General features: G+C 44.6%; 1 protein-coding gene across 3 annotated transcripts in view; it reads right to left on the minus strand.

Annotated features, from left to right (window-relative positions):
- The window catches only part of LOC135206637 (SAP30-binding protein-like), a 142,614-nt gene that overhangs the window by 34,620 nt on the left and 90,980 nt on the right, over positions 1 to 17,014 (minus strand). For 2 of the 3 annotated variants that reach the window (XM_064237987.1, XM_064237988.1), the window contains exons 5-6: positions 6,017 to 6,169; positions 5,110 to 5,220 (exon numbers count right to left, since the gene is read on the minus strand). In XM_064237987.1, coding sequence (XP_064094057.1) covers positions 5,110 to 5,220; positions 6,017 to 6,169 — 264 coding nt within the window. Of the gene's footprint in view, positions 1 to 5,100; positions 5,221 to 6,016; positions 6,170 to 17,014 lie in introns of all 3 variants that reach the window. The other variant, XM_064237986.1, reaches the window with a different exon arrangement.

Raw genomic sequence — 17,014 nt, forward strand, 5'->3', positions numbered from 1 at the left:
ATTTATAGACTCCTCTCGATCCAGATCCTTCCAAAGACCGCTGGTCTGTGATTCCTCCAGGGTTGCACCCCAACCCTGATCTGATGCATCTGTATGCAGATGAACGTCTGGGAGAGGGCAGTCCACTCTTATGCTGCCGGTCAGATGATTTTCTTCTGACCACCACCAAAGATCCTTCAGGTAAAGAACCGTCCCAGACTATAACTGCGTTCTCTTCCAGAAAGTCCCAGCGATTTCCGAGACACACCTCTAGAGAATGCATCCAGAGACGAGACCCTGGAACTAGAAGCGAGAGGGAGGACATTCTTCTCAACAAGCTCTTCCACACGCTCACTGGTTGAGTTCTGTCCAACAAGAATAATTCCAGTTGTCGCAGGACCACAAGAACTCGTTCCTGTGTCGGGAAAACCTTCAAATGCCGAGTCTGAATTTCCATTCCCAAATAGGTCTTCACCTGAGATGGAATCAGAGAGCTTTTGTCTAAATTGACCCAAATCCTAAGGTTTGACATAAGTCCAGTAAGAAATCCCTCGCCTGAATTACTTTGTCTTCAGAGGATCCTTGGACTAACTAATTGTCGAGGCACCTCCTCATACAATATGGAGGAGTGATGTGGTAATTACAGCTGACAACGTCTTCAACGGTTGTGTGAGAGAGAGAGAGAGAGAGAGAGAGAGAGAGAGAGAGAGAGAGAGAGAGAGAGAGAGAGAGAGAGAGAGAGAGTGTCGTTGGGTTGTTTGTAGTTGTCAGGAATAACTGAGTGAATATTTTCGTGTGTTTGATGAGTCGCGTTCATGTTTGGTGTTGCTGTATGGTAGTAAGTGTGTATGTGTTTTTCTGAAGAGTGTGAGTGAGCAAACTGTCGAGAGAGAGAGATAATTAATGAGTGGTATGCTTGTTGGGTGATCGTCTAGGTTGTCTGCTTGCGCGGTTTCCGGGTCAGCAAGTCAATCAGTCAGTCTATGATTAGAATCTGTGATGGGCAGTCGGTTTTCTTAGATAGTAGTCTTGGCATTGGATGGTCAGTTGTACTGTGTGTTTTCTGAAGTTGTCTGATTTGCTGGCGATATCGTATGTTAACGGTTTGTTGTGCCTGTATTGCTGAAGTTTATTGTGCTTGTGTTGGAAGGTTGTTGAGCTTGTGAATTCCTGTGGTGTTGCATGTGAGTTGTTGTGGTTTCTTGGTGTTGTTTGTTAATAGTTGTGTATGGGCTTGTAGTGTTGTTGTTTTGATGTTGTTGGTATTCATCTGTGCAGTGATTTGTTGTGTTCTGGAGTGGTATTACTTGTCGGGTTGTTTTGTGTTGTGATTTCCAGTGGTTGTTGCGTCTCGGCAGCCATACCCAGCAGGCAGCACAGATTCTCGCCTTGAAGACAGTTATGTCTAGTTAGTAAATGAATGTGGGAGTTTTGTTTGTCTGTTGGTGAACCAATTGTCCTGTCGGTAAATAGTATCGTAAAGGGGAGTGTGGCTGGGGGAACATTGATAGTCGGTACGACTAAAGTAACTGTGGGGAGATTTGCTTGCTTGTGAATCTGCCACAACCAAATACCTGAGGTGCTGTGGTCAGACTTTAGCAGAGGACCTTGAACTGGAATGTTCCGGATGGACCCGAGAAACGAAGGAACCTCAGAGATCTCTAATGAATCGGAACCTGAAGGTATGCATCCTTGAGGTCCACTGAAACCATCCAATTGTCTCTTCGAACTGACTGCAGCACCGACTGCTAGGTTTCCATATGAAACTTATAATGGTGACTAAACTTGACGTCTCCAAGGGTTGCAAGAGAGAGAGAGAGAGAGAGAGAGAGAGAGAGAGAGAGAGAGAGAGAGAGAGAGAGAGAGAGAGAGAGAGAGAGAGAGAGAGAGAGAGAGAGAGAGAGAGAGAGACTGTAACTATGAAGATTGCTACATTGTTTCCAACAGCTGTAGCTTACAAAGAAGTCGCGGGTGAAATTCCATTGGCAAATGCAAGCATTAAATATATGCACAAAGAGAAAACCAAATTATATAGTAATTTTATTTTCAGTGTTTCTATCAATATTTAACTTGTGTGCAGTGGTACATATCAAAATTTAATTATCAACCACTGTCAAACACTGACATTAAATAGTAACAAAACTGAAATGTATCAGTCAGATTCAGAAGTAGCCAGTGTTATTTGGTGTTTTCTTGGTTGGTATTGATATTCTGTGGTTGTTGTGTGTATGCCTGTCTGGTGATTGTTGAAGTTTAAGAGGCTGGTTGTGCGATTTGGTGTCTGAGAGATGGCAGTTGGGGGCAGTGTTGGTAATTTGTTGTGCTGGGTTGGAGTTGGCGTATGATTTGGTGGTTGTTTTCGAGCTGTGGTGTTTGTCTGCGTGGTGTTTGGGGTGTTGGTGGTTTTGGTGTTTGTTTTGTGTTGTGAGTCTCGGCAGTGGTTGGGTCTTGGCTAGCCTATATCCAGCGGACACACAGCATATAGCCCTGAAGTCAGTCATTGATGGTGAGTGTGAAGTTGTCTGTAGTTTTTGTTGAACGTAAAGGGGAAAGAGTGGCTGTGGGAAATATTGTCAGCCGGTATGATTAACGTAACTGTGGGGAGTTTGCTTGCTTTCTTTGCTTGCTTGTGTGATCTGCCACAATACTACCAGTTGGTTGAGACCTGAAAGATCTATAATGGGTCTCCAAGACCCTCCCGCTTCGCGGTAACGAAGATCTGGCGGTAAAATCCCAGGGAAGGAGGAGCAGTCTCTATTGCTCCCTTTTCCAACAAGAATTGAATATCCTCCGCTAATGCTATCCCTTTGATGGAAGATGGGGAATAGCTGGGAAGGTGAACCTACTCCTTCCCAGATGTTCGAAAAAGGAACAAGACAACCTCCTACTGGTACTGGCAAGGGAAAAGTCTCATCTCCTAAAACCCTTCTTGGACGAAGCAGTTTTCGAAGAAGGAACAGAAGCCAAACCCTTGGAAAGCGAACCTCCTTCGGTGATCTTACAGGGGACTTAGAACTGGAGTGATTACCTGGAAATGACATCCTGGAACCTTTAGGGGATCTTGATCCCTGAGCCGCAACACAGATCATAGCTTGCTGCAACTCTACTGCCGAAGACGACGACACAAAATTAACCATCGCTGAAACATCTTCCTCCCTGAACAAACTGTTGCAGAGCGCAAAGGGCGCCCTCAACAGAACCCTCCTGTGAATATCAGGATAGTGTGGAGGCAGATGGTTCAGAAAGAAGTCCCTCCTCTTCTTACCAAAGAATGTGGTGCATCCAGCTGGAATATTAGCCTGGTATGCCAACCCCATTGAGAACGAAGTGATAAGGTTGTCAAACAGCACCGGATCTGAAGGAGAATACCCGTCCTACTTCAGAAACCCCATCAAACCCGACAACATCCACATAGTGTGGGACAAAGCCTCTGACTGGCTGCAGAAAGTGTCCTCTAAAATACATGCCCCACACGATGTGGACCGCTACAACCTGTTTTCACAAAGGAACCCGCGAAAGAAGAGCCTCAACTGATTCACTGAGAGGAACCCTGACACCTGAAGAAGGGTAACCCGCTTCCCTGTAAAACCCCTGCCGATTAGGAAGCAAGGTTGAATCCTGCCTACCCGACCCGATAAGAGAGCCTAACCTAGTGTCCGCCTCTCTCAAAGCCTGCTCGACCCGGCAAAACCAGACCAGCTTACTAATGTGTAAGAAACTGCTGGCTTGGTTGAGTACAGCATCTCAAACATTGCCTAATTCAGTTGAACAGCTTGGACTGTGGATAAAGGGAATGGATGAAATCAACCATCTGCTTATATTAGCTCTCATTAGCTGGAAAAAACTTACATCTGGAACTGGCTCTTCCTCTTCCAAGGAACATTCTCTCCAGGCTGGTCTGACCAAATTTTAACAGGAAAGGAGACAGGATGACCCCCTGTAAAAGCCACACTCGATGATCTGGAAGCTGCTACCCCTGAATGCGCTAACCCAAAACCTAACATACCTGGTCCCAACATACCTGAGCCAACCGTATTTGTTTGCGCAAGACCTGCACCACCAAAAGACGGTGACGCAACAACTGAGCTAGCTGCACTCACTACCCCTGGATGCGGTAACTCAACACCTAACACACCTGGTCCCATTACACCTAAGCCAACTGCACTCGGTTGCACAAGACCCGCACCACCAACAGATAATAGTGAAACCACTGAGCAAGCCGCATCTGCTACCCCTTGATGCACTAACTCCACATGCAACATACCTGGCCCATCACACCTGTGGCAACCGCGCTCGGTTGCGCAAGACCTGCATCACCAAGAGACAATGACACAACAGCTGCGCCAGCCACACCACCGTCTGGCGACAAATACGTAACATCTGAGCCTACCGTACCCTGGGCGAACAATACCAGTATCTAAAAGCGGAGAAGCCACAGCACCTGGTCTGCCTAACTTAGGCTAAACCACAAACCCACCTGGACAGATATCTGGAGCAGAAATCACATTGACAAATGGAGGGAGAGGAATTGCTCCTGAATAACCTGGAACCAAGTCCAAACCAAGACTGCACACCTTAGACAGAGGAACAGACAAACCCTCATCGGAGTAACCTCCGGAGCACTCACAAGCGAAGTTGGACAGGTGGAGAACATACCAACCGGAACCACATTACTCAAAGGTGCCTCTACAGGTATGCTAAGGACTGGGGAACCCATCTTTATGCTTATCCATCTTGAGTCCAATATCAAACCAGGTTGACACCAGGAGAAGTTCCAAACTTAGATCAAACTGAAGAAAAACCAGAAGCGTCATAATCCAGTATTCATAGACCAAAAATGTTTAGTGGGGATTGGGCTAAGACCAAAAGGTTCACCTGATGTGGGTTATGTCCTTGCAGCAAGATGAACTAATAGCAATTGAGGAGGCAGGCTTCTGGCGGCCGGTATTTGCTGCAGCACTGCCAACAGTAACAGTTAACTCAGTGGACTTCTTTACCTGCAGCATTGGTAGCGCTGACAGTTAAATACCCACTTTTTGGAAAAATTTGTGGGGATGTAGTTCAGGTTGGTTAGTGACCAGAGCTAATTCAGATGTTCAGGGAGTGTATTGCAATACTTACCTTTGTTACCTTTGATTTTTCCTTGCGTTCCTTTTCTCGTTTGTCCATTTCCTCCTTCTGAACTCTTGCCAACTCATCATAATAAGATTCCTTTCCCCAGCAATGTGGATCAAACATATCCTAAAAAATACAGATTCATTTTTTTCATTCAGACCAAAGTATACCTGGAATTTGGAAACGCATTCTAAACCCTACTTTCAGTACTGGTTATATTTCTACATGAGATGAAACTAAACTAATAAGAGCATGAAATAATATAAACCAGCATAAATATAGGCATATAGCAACAGCTCCCATATTGTATATTATTTTTATAAAGTACTAAACAGGAAAAATATCCAGAACTTAAATTAACAGTTACAGCAAAATTAACCCTTAACTAAATACGTAAAGGCAGTGCATCACTAATCCAATAATCTGCAGTCTGTTTTCAGTATAAAACCAAGCAAAATTGCAGCAAGGCTAATTCTGAATTTTAGTAGAATCCCTCAAGTGTTATTATTACCACAATGATGATGAAGACACACTAAGCCACTTCATGAGTACCTTATTTTCAAATTTTGTAATCAACTAAAATTTGTTTTTAAAACATCCCACTACAATTTGAATATGAAAAGTGTGAACTCATCTTCATGAACATTAAATAACAAGTGAAAATGCATAAGAAATATTCCTTATTATGATCTGGAAAACCCAACTGATTGAAGATCTAATTTGGCTCTAATTAAACTAGCAAATCATTTACATTTTGTTGGAACTAATGAACAGACACAAGATGGCCATAGCGTATGTCATGATATTACCTTCCATTTCACCGAAAAGCAGACCACCTAATTTAGCTCTAAACAAACTAAGCAATTTTGTACATCGCAAATAAACTACAGTAATATCTTACCTATATTGTTCAAAACCTTACCAGTGGATAATTACTTCCCATTTCGTCTAGCTGTAGTAGTTCTATAAGCTTCTCATAAATACCTGGATTTCGAAATTCCTTTTTGTTTTGATACATTGCATTATAGTCCTTGTTACCATGTCGAACCTCATCCATCAGGAGTTTTACTTTTTCCTGTGAGGGATAATTTTTATCATGAAGTACAATTTCACTGGCTGTAAAAAATATAAATAATTATATATTCACCTAAGCAAATATCACAATAACATGCTATTACCTTTGAAAAATAGCATTCACATTTTGAAAAAGTAATTTGATAAAACCCTATTGCAGTATAATAATTCGCTCATTTCAAGGTCATCAACTTGTCCAAGAGAAAAATAAACCGTCATACAGCTACAAGTAATCACTTGTGTCAGATCCATGAGCTGTGAGGAAGGAACTGCCTCAAAAAATTAAATTTGTTTTACAACAAATCCATTCCTTACAATGAACCTGAATCTCAATTTAGGAGAAAAATAAAATTTCCACAAACCCATGCTTGGCTGAATGTGAGAGAAATCTCAGTGGAACTAATCTTAAACACTAGAATTCACATCTTTCAAAGATATGCAGGAGTCTTGTTCCAAGAAAAAACAATCTGACATATAGTCAAAGTACTGTAACTAACAGAGGTTTGTAATTATCGACTTTGATTTGGTATACAAACTTTATGTTTCAGAACCCTCAGGGAATGCTCCAGCTTGGGAGACACACTATCATCCCTGGTACAGCCATGCTCAGATGTCACATTACTTCCGAGCATGGCTGTACACCTAACAGCAGAGAACTGCCCTTATTGTAATATTAGAAGGAAATAAATAAAGCACAATGTGATAATGAATACTTTAAAAGGATAAGAAAGGATATCAATCACAAATTGAGGAGTACCCAACCCGTGGCGTAGCTAGTAGTCTGTCAGTGGGTGGGCACCTAGGGGGGCCAGCTCAATATAGGGGGGGCGCACTAGGCCTTGGAAGAATAATAAGATTATTTCTCCAAGCATTAGGTGAGTAGAGCAAGCCTATACAGTGGGCCCCCGGTATTCGCATTCTCCGGATTCGCAGACTCACACATTCGCAGATTTTTCTCGGGAACGTTTCCCCGCATTATTTGCGGAAAATTCGCGCATTCGCGGTATTTTTCTATGAGAAACATCCACAAATTCCTGGTTTTTTTATCAATTTCATCATAAAATGCACTTTTTGTGATAAAACTATTAAAAAAAAACCAAGTATGAAAATTGTTAGTGGTTTTTCTTGAGTTTAAACTAAGAAAATAGGCTGTTTTTAGCATTTTTATAGGGGTTCCAAACATTCGTGGGTTCTAACTATTCACGGGGGGGTCTGGTACGCATCCCCTGTGAATACGGGGGGACCACTGTACAGCTGGAGGGGTTTGGGGGGCTGCTGTAAGCTCCCCCAAGAAAATTTTGAAATGTGACCAATTTCAGAGGCATTCTGAAGCTATATGAGAAGAGTATTAAGGCATATTCTGAGACCAGCGGTGTTGAATGGTCCAAATTGTTGTATTTCATTGTTTATTGGTCAATTTAGCTTTAATATAAAATTTACTGGGGTGTTTTTGTAGGGCTTGGAACGAATTAGGCAATTTACATGTAAAATGTGGTTCAAGATGCGAAAAAATCAGGTTACGAAGGCCGCTTCGGAACGGATTAATTTCGTATCCTGAGGCACTACTGTAATTACAGAATAGGAATTACAGATATTGAAAAACATAAAGTGAGCTATGCAAAACACACTAATTCCTGTGTATATAGAAATTGTAAAACATAAGCATGGAAATACAAGAACAAAAAAAATAGACTTTTTATAAGAATATTACTACTATGTAATAGGTACTCTTGATCAAAAATTAAACTGATGAAACAAAATAATATTATATTATATATATATATATATATATATATATATATATATATATAATATATATATATATATATAATATATATATATATATATATATATATATATAAACACGTATGTCGCAAGTCCTCATTTTGATGGCGGTTGGTCATCCAGTGATGAGGACATCACTCCTGATGTCAGTGACGATGAATATTTGCCCCCAATGTCCGTTCGAGGCTCACATCCCGAAAGTGAGCTCGAATTTAGTGGTTTTAGTGCATATGAGGGGGAATCTGAGGAGGGGGAGGATGAGGATATGGGGTCTAGTCTTATCGCGGATGACGATACAGAAAGCGAAGGCATAAGTGAGGGAGATGGGCCAGTGGGGGGAGTTTCGTGTGCGAAATCGTGCTCGCGCTCGTGCGCACACCTGGGCTCACCGTACCTGTTCCTCTCACTGCTCTGGGGTTCATCCAGCTGTTCCTTACACGAGAATTGCTGGAGTACCTGGTAACAGAGACGGTGGACTACACTCGGTACTGCCGTGATGAACTGCGCACGACATTATCGTATCACTGGCGGGGCTGCAACCTCATTGACATGGCGCATTTTGTGGGGCTCCACATTTTTTTGGGATTGATGCCTGCTGCCGACGTCAGGCAATATTGGAGGCTGTATGTGTTGGTAAACTCCTTAACCTTAAGTGGAGGGGCAAGGACACAACTTAAATGTAGATTCTAAATGTCTATTGTAGAAATATATACAAGATCCAGGGGACAAAGAGCAGCCAGCTAAACAAACAGACAGACGAGACGAGACTGCCTCACGAGAGCAATAATTACAATGTTGCCAATACTTAAATGTTGCCATATCATATTACTGGACTTAACATGGGATACTCTAATGGCGCGCAACATGTGAAATAATGTTTGAACATAATAATAACGTAATAATACTGGTACATGTGAAATGCGTCTTTTTCATGTACCTACACCTCCCTCCCCCTCACGCTCGTAGTGCATTCTCGAGCGGACTCCTTTTCCATGAGTCTTTGGGAACGACGTGGGTTTACTGGAGGAATACTGACTAAGGACTCTCTTTCTAGGTCCTGGCTAGGGGCCACAGGGACAGGGAGAAAGGGGTCACTATTAGTGGGTGGCACCAGGCGAAGAAAACGACGATTACGCCACCACACACAACCACTAGGGAGACGAATTTGATAGTCGCTTGACCTTCCATGACCCATGACAGTGCCAACTTTGTCCCAACGATGAGAGGTCGGGTCTTGAATCCGAACTTGCTGTCCGACACTCAACGTGGGTAAGGGGTGGGCATGCTTGTCGTACTTGGTCTTTACCTGCTTGTAACGAGCGGCAGCACGGCGGTCAAAATCTTCGGTCTTGACCTGCCACTCCTTGGAGAATGCTTGAGGGTGGGCAGGGATACATGACCTGAGAGGACAGCCATACAGGATCTGGGCAGGAGAGCGTCCAGTAAAGTTAGGAGTATTTCTGAGCTCCAATAAGCCTCGGTCAAATGCTTCACAATCAATGTTGCCAGATGGGGCTGTTTTGAGGATGAGGTGCTTGATTGACTTCACAGCGGCTTCAGCGTGACCATTTGATTGTGGGTAGTGGGGTGAGGTTACCATGTGTCGAACTCCCCATCGCTTCATAAAATCCTTGAACTCTGCGCTGGTGAATTGGGGGCCTCCATCTGTCCTTAGGCGAAGGGGGACACCAACTTCACGGAAATAGCGGCAGAAGATCCTGATAGTATTGGAAGCGGTAGTATCGCCTTGGCAGGGTGCGACAACAGGCCATCCTGACAGGCGATCAACGACGACGAGGAAAGACTTCCCTGTAACAACAAAGAAGTCGGCTGAGACGGACTCGAAGGGTCTTGTCGGGTTGTCGTCATTCATTAGAGGTTCCTGCGCTGAGATGGCTTGCAATGTCTGACATGCCTCACAAGCTCTGACTGTGTTGGCAATATCAGAGTCAATGCCAGGCCAGAAAACTGACTGCCTTGCTCTGCGCTTGGTGCTCCACACCTCTGTGGCTGTCATGCAAGTGGGACAAGGTGCGACAACGCGAGAGCGGCAGGAACTACAACCCTTGCTCCATACAGGACAAGGTCACCATCGGCGTAGAGATCTTCACGTAGTTTCCAATAAGGAAGTAAGGAATTGTGAAGGTCATATCTGTTGCGAGGAAATCCTGATGTGATACAATCGAGTAGATGAGTATACGCAGGATCTGCTTTTGCTGCGTCACAAAGATCCTGAAGTATCCTGTCGGGATCCTGAGCTGGAGACTCGTCTGAAAGCGTAACGGCGTTCACAGCCACGACAGTTCGAAGATGAGCAGCGGAAGAAGCACCCGAGATCTCGCCCTCCTGTGTGGGGTGGCTGACTGGGGCGCGAGACAATGCATCTGGGATGCACAGCAACTTACCCGCACGCCACACAGCTGTAAAGATGTAGGCGAGATTTTCTCCTTGAGGCGCTGGAGACGAGAGTTCTCGATGGCATCCAGCGTATAACTGTTCAGAATAGGTATGAGGGGCCGGTGATCCGTCATCAGAGTAAAATTCTGTAGGCCTGCTAAATATAACCTACATTTCGACATTGCCCAGCGGCTAGCATCTCAAGCTCGATGGTGGCATATCGTGTCTCTGCGTCAGCGAGAAACCGAGAACCACACTGAACTAGACGCAGGTGTCCATTACCATGGTCCTGCAGGAGGGCATATCCAATGCCGTGGAGGCGTGAAGCGTCCGTCTGGAGAACAACAGGTAGGTCTGGGTCAAAGAGGGCGAGAACTGGTGGACTGGTGAGAGCTTACTTGACACGTTGAAATGCTTCATCATGGTCGGGGTCCAAACAAATGTTCTCTTGGGACTCATCAGGGGACGTAAAGGTTGGGCTGCAATGGAGATGTCAGGCGTGAATTCCGCTAACTGGTTGACCAATCCCATAAACGATCTGAGGTCTGTCAGGTTAGCAGGGGTTGGGAAATCCTTGATGGCACTGACTTTCTGCTTATCAGCTGAGATGCCCGTCTCCTGAGAGATTGTACCCACAGAAATTCACGGAGGGTGCAGCGACCACAAATTTATCCTTGTTGAGTGTGATCCCAAACTTGCGGCACCGGGTGAGCACTTCGTGGATACGATGAAGGTGTGTAGCGTAGTCTCGTCGTGGAGGAGAAGGTCGTTCTATGACCTTAACACAGTTTTGAACACCTTGAAGGGCCATATCACCTCGCAGGCAGAAGGCGTCTCCAGTAGCTGCGAAGCCCATCGGTCCTCTGCAATGTATGAACCGACCATATGGCGTAATAAAGGGGTTTGGTTAAAATGCTGATCTTCCTTCTGCCAGTTCCATCTGCCAGTAACCATAGAGAGCATCAGCTGTGGTGAAATAACGAGCCTTCGGGCCTACACTGCGAATAGCGGCATAGGGTGGGGTGAAGGATGGGCTGGACGAAAGAAACCTGGCTATTCAACTTGGTCAGATCGACAGTAATTCGTACTCCTGTCCCATTCTTGGGAACGACGACGAGAGGGTGGCACCAAACTGACGGGTCATCACCAGCAGGTTTGATTATCCCTTGGGCCACCATGGAGTCAAGCTCTTCTTTGACTTGGTCCTTAAAAGCGAATGGAATCTGTCTTGGGGTGTGGATGGCAAAAGGCACTGCACCATCCTTAAGGTGGATTCTCATGGGAGGACCAGCCATAGGCTTGAGAGGAGCTGTCTTCAACTCTTCTTTCGAGACCAACACATCTTGAAACTCTTGAAGAAAGTATTCCTTTGCTGCTGAAGGTCATGTGGTCGCTGAGATGGGTAGCTCCTTGACTCTATTAACGTGTTTGACCTCTAAAATAGGTTTAGGGAAATCAGGAGATATTATGGCCAGTTCCTCACAATGACCATAGGATAAAACGTGGAAATTCCACATTTTCATGCACTTGAATCCTGGCGAGACAGGATCGCTTGCCTAGTGTAAGGGTAGCTTGTAATATACCCAGAGCAGGTGACATTGGAGATCCATCCGCGGTGAACGTCGCACTTTGCGGAGGCGTCTGCAAACAGCTCCTGGAGATACCCAATGTGTCAAGGTGCTGCTTTCCAATAACAGTGACATCGGCACCTGTGTCTGGTAACATTTTAATGCGAGACTTAACATCGCCAAACGACAAGAGGACACAGATAGGTTTGGGCGTCTTGGAAATGGTGCGAGGCGATCCTAGGCGACGACAGCTGGTCCTTGAATCTTGCGATTTGTTGTTGACTGAAGAGGCACACTGTTGCTTGAAGATCTGTCCTGACGAAGATTCTTCTTATTCTCCCTACAACACTTATCGAAGTGTCCAATGCGGTGACACAGACGGCACTGGACCTTGCTGGCAGGACACTTCATGGTCCTGGACCAATGACCAACGCGGTCGCAGCTTTTACAAGTACTGTTGGCCGCAGGGCATTTGTCTTGATCATGCTGACTAGCACAGTACTGGCACCAAGTTGCTGGGTTCGAGGGTTTCGGCGAAAGTGGATGCTTTCCGCTTGACTTCTTGCTTCTTCGTAGGCCGAAACAGCACACAGCTGATTGGGTGGGGCACGTATGGCAGAAGTTGCAGTTTTAGCCGCCTCATACGACCGACAGGTGGTGATGAAATCTTGCAAAGAAGAATTGGCATCCAAGGCGATCAACTTCTGAACCAAGTCCGCGTCTCGAATGCCCATCAAGATGATCATTTTCAGCTGGGTCTCTTCACATGCGACGGCGGTACCTGGGCATAAATCAACTTCTTCCGCAAGGCGTCGAAGTTTCACATAGAAATCAGCGAAAGATTCTCCTTCCGATTGCTTGCAGCTAAGTAACTCTCTTCGGCGAAGTACTTCATTCCTTAAACCCTTTATATGTGACTGTAAGGCGTCCAGGACTTCATCTACAGGCTTATCTGTAGAGGGAGATATTTGAAGTGTGTGTTCTAAAACACGCTGCGTTTCCAGGGTTAAACACATCCTCATCTGGATCATTTGCTTTTCCCGTGGAAGCTTAGAAAGATCCACCATAACAGCATAGTCATCCCACCGACGTCTCCATTCCCTGAACATCTGGAATGTTGCATCTGCCTTCAGTGGGGGTGGCGTTTGCGCGGTTGCTTTCTGTGGTGGTGGAAGAGAGGGTTGACTGGAGTTCGAAACCACCTCTGTGCCAGGTGTAAGGGTACCTGAATGAGAATGGATGATTGGTGCAAGAGTTTGAATGAGGCAGTAAACCTTGCATTCTCCTCTTCTCTTCAAGATCATCTTCTCTAAGGCGAATTGCTTCTTCTTCCCTTCTTCTTTCTTCTTCACGTTGTCTGTCTTGTCTTCTTGTTTCATCTTCCCTTCTTCTTCTCTCATCCTCATACAAGCGAGATTCCTCTAAAAACTTAATCAAAACGAGGAAATCTGTCCCAGTAGCTTGAAGAGGTAGATGGGGGCTGGTAGCGGGGGGGGGGGGGGGGGGTTGGCTTAAGAGTGGTGGGGAGGGAGAGACTGGATGCTCCAACACTCCCCCAACACTCAGAGTGTGGGCGCCCACATTACTGGATTGCCACTGTTCTGTGGGCTCTTCTAATTGGTCTGCAGGCGTACCTTTCGAGTCCGTCATTATTGTCCATGTGCAGTGCGCAAGAATAAAGTTTCAACAAAATTATTAAAATTATTCCAAAACGTCTGATACAAGAATAATAAATAAAATTCGTTAAAGCGTGAGTGTGTGCGTATGTGCGAGAAATACGTCAGCCAACGAGGGGACTAATGAGCGATAGTGTCTGCCTACGGCAGCTCACATCCAAGGCGACGTTGCCAAGTCGACTCAGTCATCCCGTGACATGGCATGAGTGCGGGTGTGACAGTCGGTGCTCCGGCAAAGCCACAACAGAATAAATGGGTACTCAATAAAATGACATAACAAATCACTGAGCACACAAAAAAGGCACTATAAAAGCACAATGCACTGCACAACACTTCACTGAGTACTTGAGGCACTACACTGCACACGACATAGAATAAATCAGTAGGGACACGAAAGCACTTTTGAATTGAACGTTCATCCAATATGGCGATGACCGTCCGGTTCCCGATGTCCAAGTCTTGATAAACTTCAAACAATACGACACTTCCAAAGTTCACTGCGCCATGTATGTGTTGGTAAACTCCTTAACCTTAAGTGGAGGGGCAAGGACACAACTTAAATGTAGGTTCTAAATGTCTATTGTAGAAATATATACAAGATCCAGGGGACAAAGAGCAGCCAGCTAAACAAACAGACAGACGAGACGAGACTGCCTCACGAGAGCAATAATTACAATGTTGCCAATACTTAAATGTTGCCATATCATATTACTGGACTTAACATGGGATACTCTAATGGCGCGCAACATGTGAAATAATGTTTGAACATAATAATAACGTAATAATACTGGTACATGTGAAATGCGTCTTTTTCATGTACCTACAGAGGCGTATTTTTTTTTAGGTACGCCCAATGTGCCCGGCGTTATGCCCCGTGATACTTTCCTGGCGTTGGACAGATATTTCAACGCCTTCAACCGAAGGGCCATACCCCGGAATAACTCCAATCACCTCATCTTAGTGCGCCCAGTGTTGGAATACATTCGTGAACGTTGCAAAAATCTTGTGGTTCCTGCAAAGAACCTTTCTTTGGATGAGGGGATGATGCCTTACAAAGGACGTCTAAGTATTAAAGTGTATAACCCAAAGAAGCCGAAGAAACATGGAGTGAAATTTTTTTTTTATTACCGAGTCCAACACTGGATACGACGTCGTGGACTTCTTAGTGTATTCCAGGGTCTTCTCCACGATGCGTGAAACTGTGTTCAGGCTTGTGGATCGTTTCCGTAACCAGGGATATCACCTGTTTATGGATAATTATTATAACTCGGTATCCCTGGCCCAGGAACTGTATGAAGAAGGTGTTCACGTCAGTGGTACCCTTCGGTTGGTGTGTGGGGCCCTGAATGTCTTCAAGAGGTTCGCTAGCCATCCGCAACATCTGGCAAGAGGAGAGACACAGTGGCGGCGGAAGGGAGCTGTCTTCGTCATCTGTTGGAAGGGTGTCCGACTCGTCCCCATGATTACGAGGAGCCATGAACCCGTCCATGAAGAGGTCGTACAGTGGAAGAAGACACGTTGACAGGGCCGAGTTGTGTATGAGCTGCTTCGTGCAGAGCGCCCTACCGTCATTGGGCACTACAATAGGCACATGGGAGGAGTTGATCTCTTTGATCAACTCATCCAATATTATCCCTTCGCCAGGAGAACCAGGAGGTGGACCCAGAAGCTCCTCAAGTGCATTCTTCAGTTGGCCTTCCAAAATGCCTACATACTCTACTGTGGGTACTACGGTGCCGGTCTCCGGAGGATGATCCACTTACAGTTCCTCGAGGCAGCGGGGGATGCCCTCATCCACTTTAATCCTGATGGGTGGCCTTCCATGTCTGGCCCCCTGCCCCGAGCTGCAGATCTGCCTCTAGAGGAAAGGGCAGACCTTAGGAGGACCAACTTCGGTCAACCTGCTCCTGCCGCTGCTGCCGACGCCCCTGCTGCCGGCCCCGCCCGCACCGGTTCTCGTCGGGTAGTGGACCCTGTGTGTCGGCTGCAGCCAGGGGATCATGCACTGGAGCTCCTACAAGGGCGCAGGCAGAAACGGTGCCGGGTGTGCCACGTGAATGGCAGAAGGAGACACCCGGTTCTTCTGTCGCACCTGCAAAATAGCTCTATGCAGGTTCAGGGAGTGTGACCGCAAATACCACACTGCGGTCTTTTATTGGAGTGCATCTCAGCGACAGACAGCGGAGGGCACACGGGACCGCCCGTCGCTTCGGCAGTAAGGGCGCACGTCTCCCTCCTCCACCTGTACCTCGTCATGTCGAGAGGAAAAAAATGCAAGACTCTTCAATGGAGGAGGGAGAAAACGAGAATAGAACGAAGAGTCAGGATTACGAGTGAGTATTCTGCATTTATTTTATATTTATTTTTATATCTATTACAAGTTTTTATATACTATCCGTATCTGTGCATGATATTATATGATATTTCATTGTATGCAAAAAGAAATGTGTCACCTGCATTCCTTTTATTTATGTATTTGTACCAGAATCAAAAAATGTAATATATATAATATATATATATATACATATATATATATATATATATATATATATAGTATATGATATATATATATATATATATATAATATATTATAATAATTATATATATATCTATATATATTATATATAATAATATATTATATATATATCTATAAATCTATATATATATAATATATTATATAATAATATATATATATATATATATAATAATATAATATACTCTATAGATATATATATATATAATACAGGCGGTCCCCGGGTTACGATGGTTCCGGCTTACGACGTTCCGAGGTTACGACGCTTTTTCTTAAATATTCAATGGAAAAAATCCGTCCTGGGTTACGACGCTTGTTCCGAGGTTACGACGCTGACGCTTCCGACGCTCCGAGTTAACGACGCTTTAAAAAACGCATACTATGATAAAAATCCTTTATAGTTTAGCACAGTATATTAATAAAAATAAGTTTCTGGTTTGATTACAACAAAAATTTTGAGATTATGATGATTTTCGACACTTTTTATGTTGTCTTTTTCTATGTTTTTTAGTGACGCCTCATATGCGGAACTAGCCTTCCGAGCGAATGAATAACTACTAGTTTACATATAACAGTCCAAAAGCGCAAATAATGAAAAAATCATTGCTTGTTTCCAGTAAATAATAACACAAAACGAAGTTTCTGGTTAGATTACAACGCAAATTCCAAGTATCCAAAGAGAGACATTATCCAGTAATTTGATCAGAGAGAGAGAGAGAGAGAGAGAGAGAGAGAGAGAGAGAGAGAGAGAGATGAGAGAGAGAGAGAGAGAGAGAGAGCGTCTTCCGACGCTCCGAGTTAACGAACGCTTTTAAAAACGCATACTATGATAAAAATCCTTTATAGTTTAGCACAGTATAATTAATAAAAATAAGTTTCTGGTTAGA

This window comes from Macrobrachium nipponense, chromosome 31 (assembly GCF_015104395.2).
Source record: "Macrobrachium nipponense isolate FS-2020 chromosome 31, ASM1510439v2, whole genome shotgun sequence".
Lineage (NCBI taxonomy): Eukaryota > Metazoa > Arthropoda > Malacostraca > Decapoda > Palaemonidae > Macrobrachium > Macrobrachium nipponense.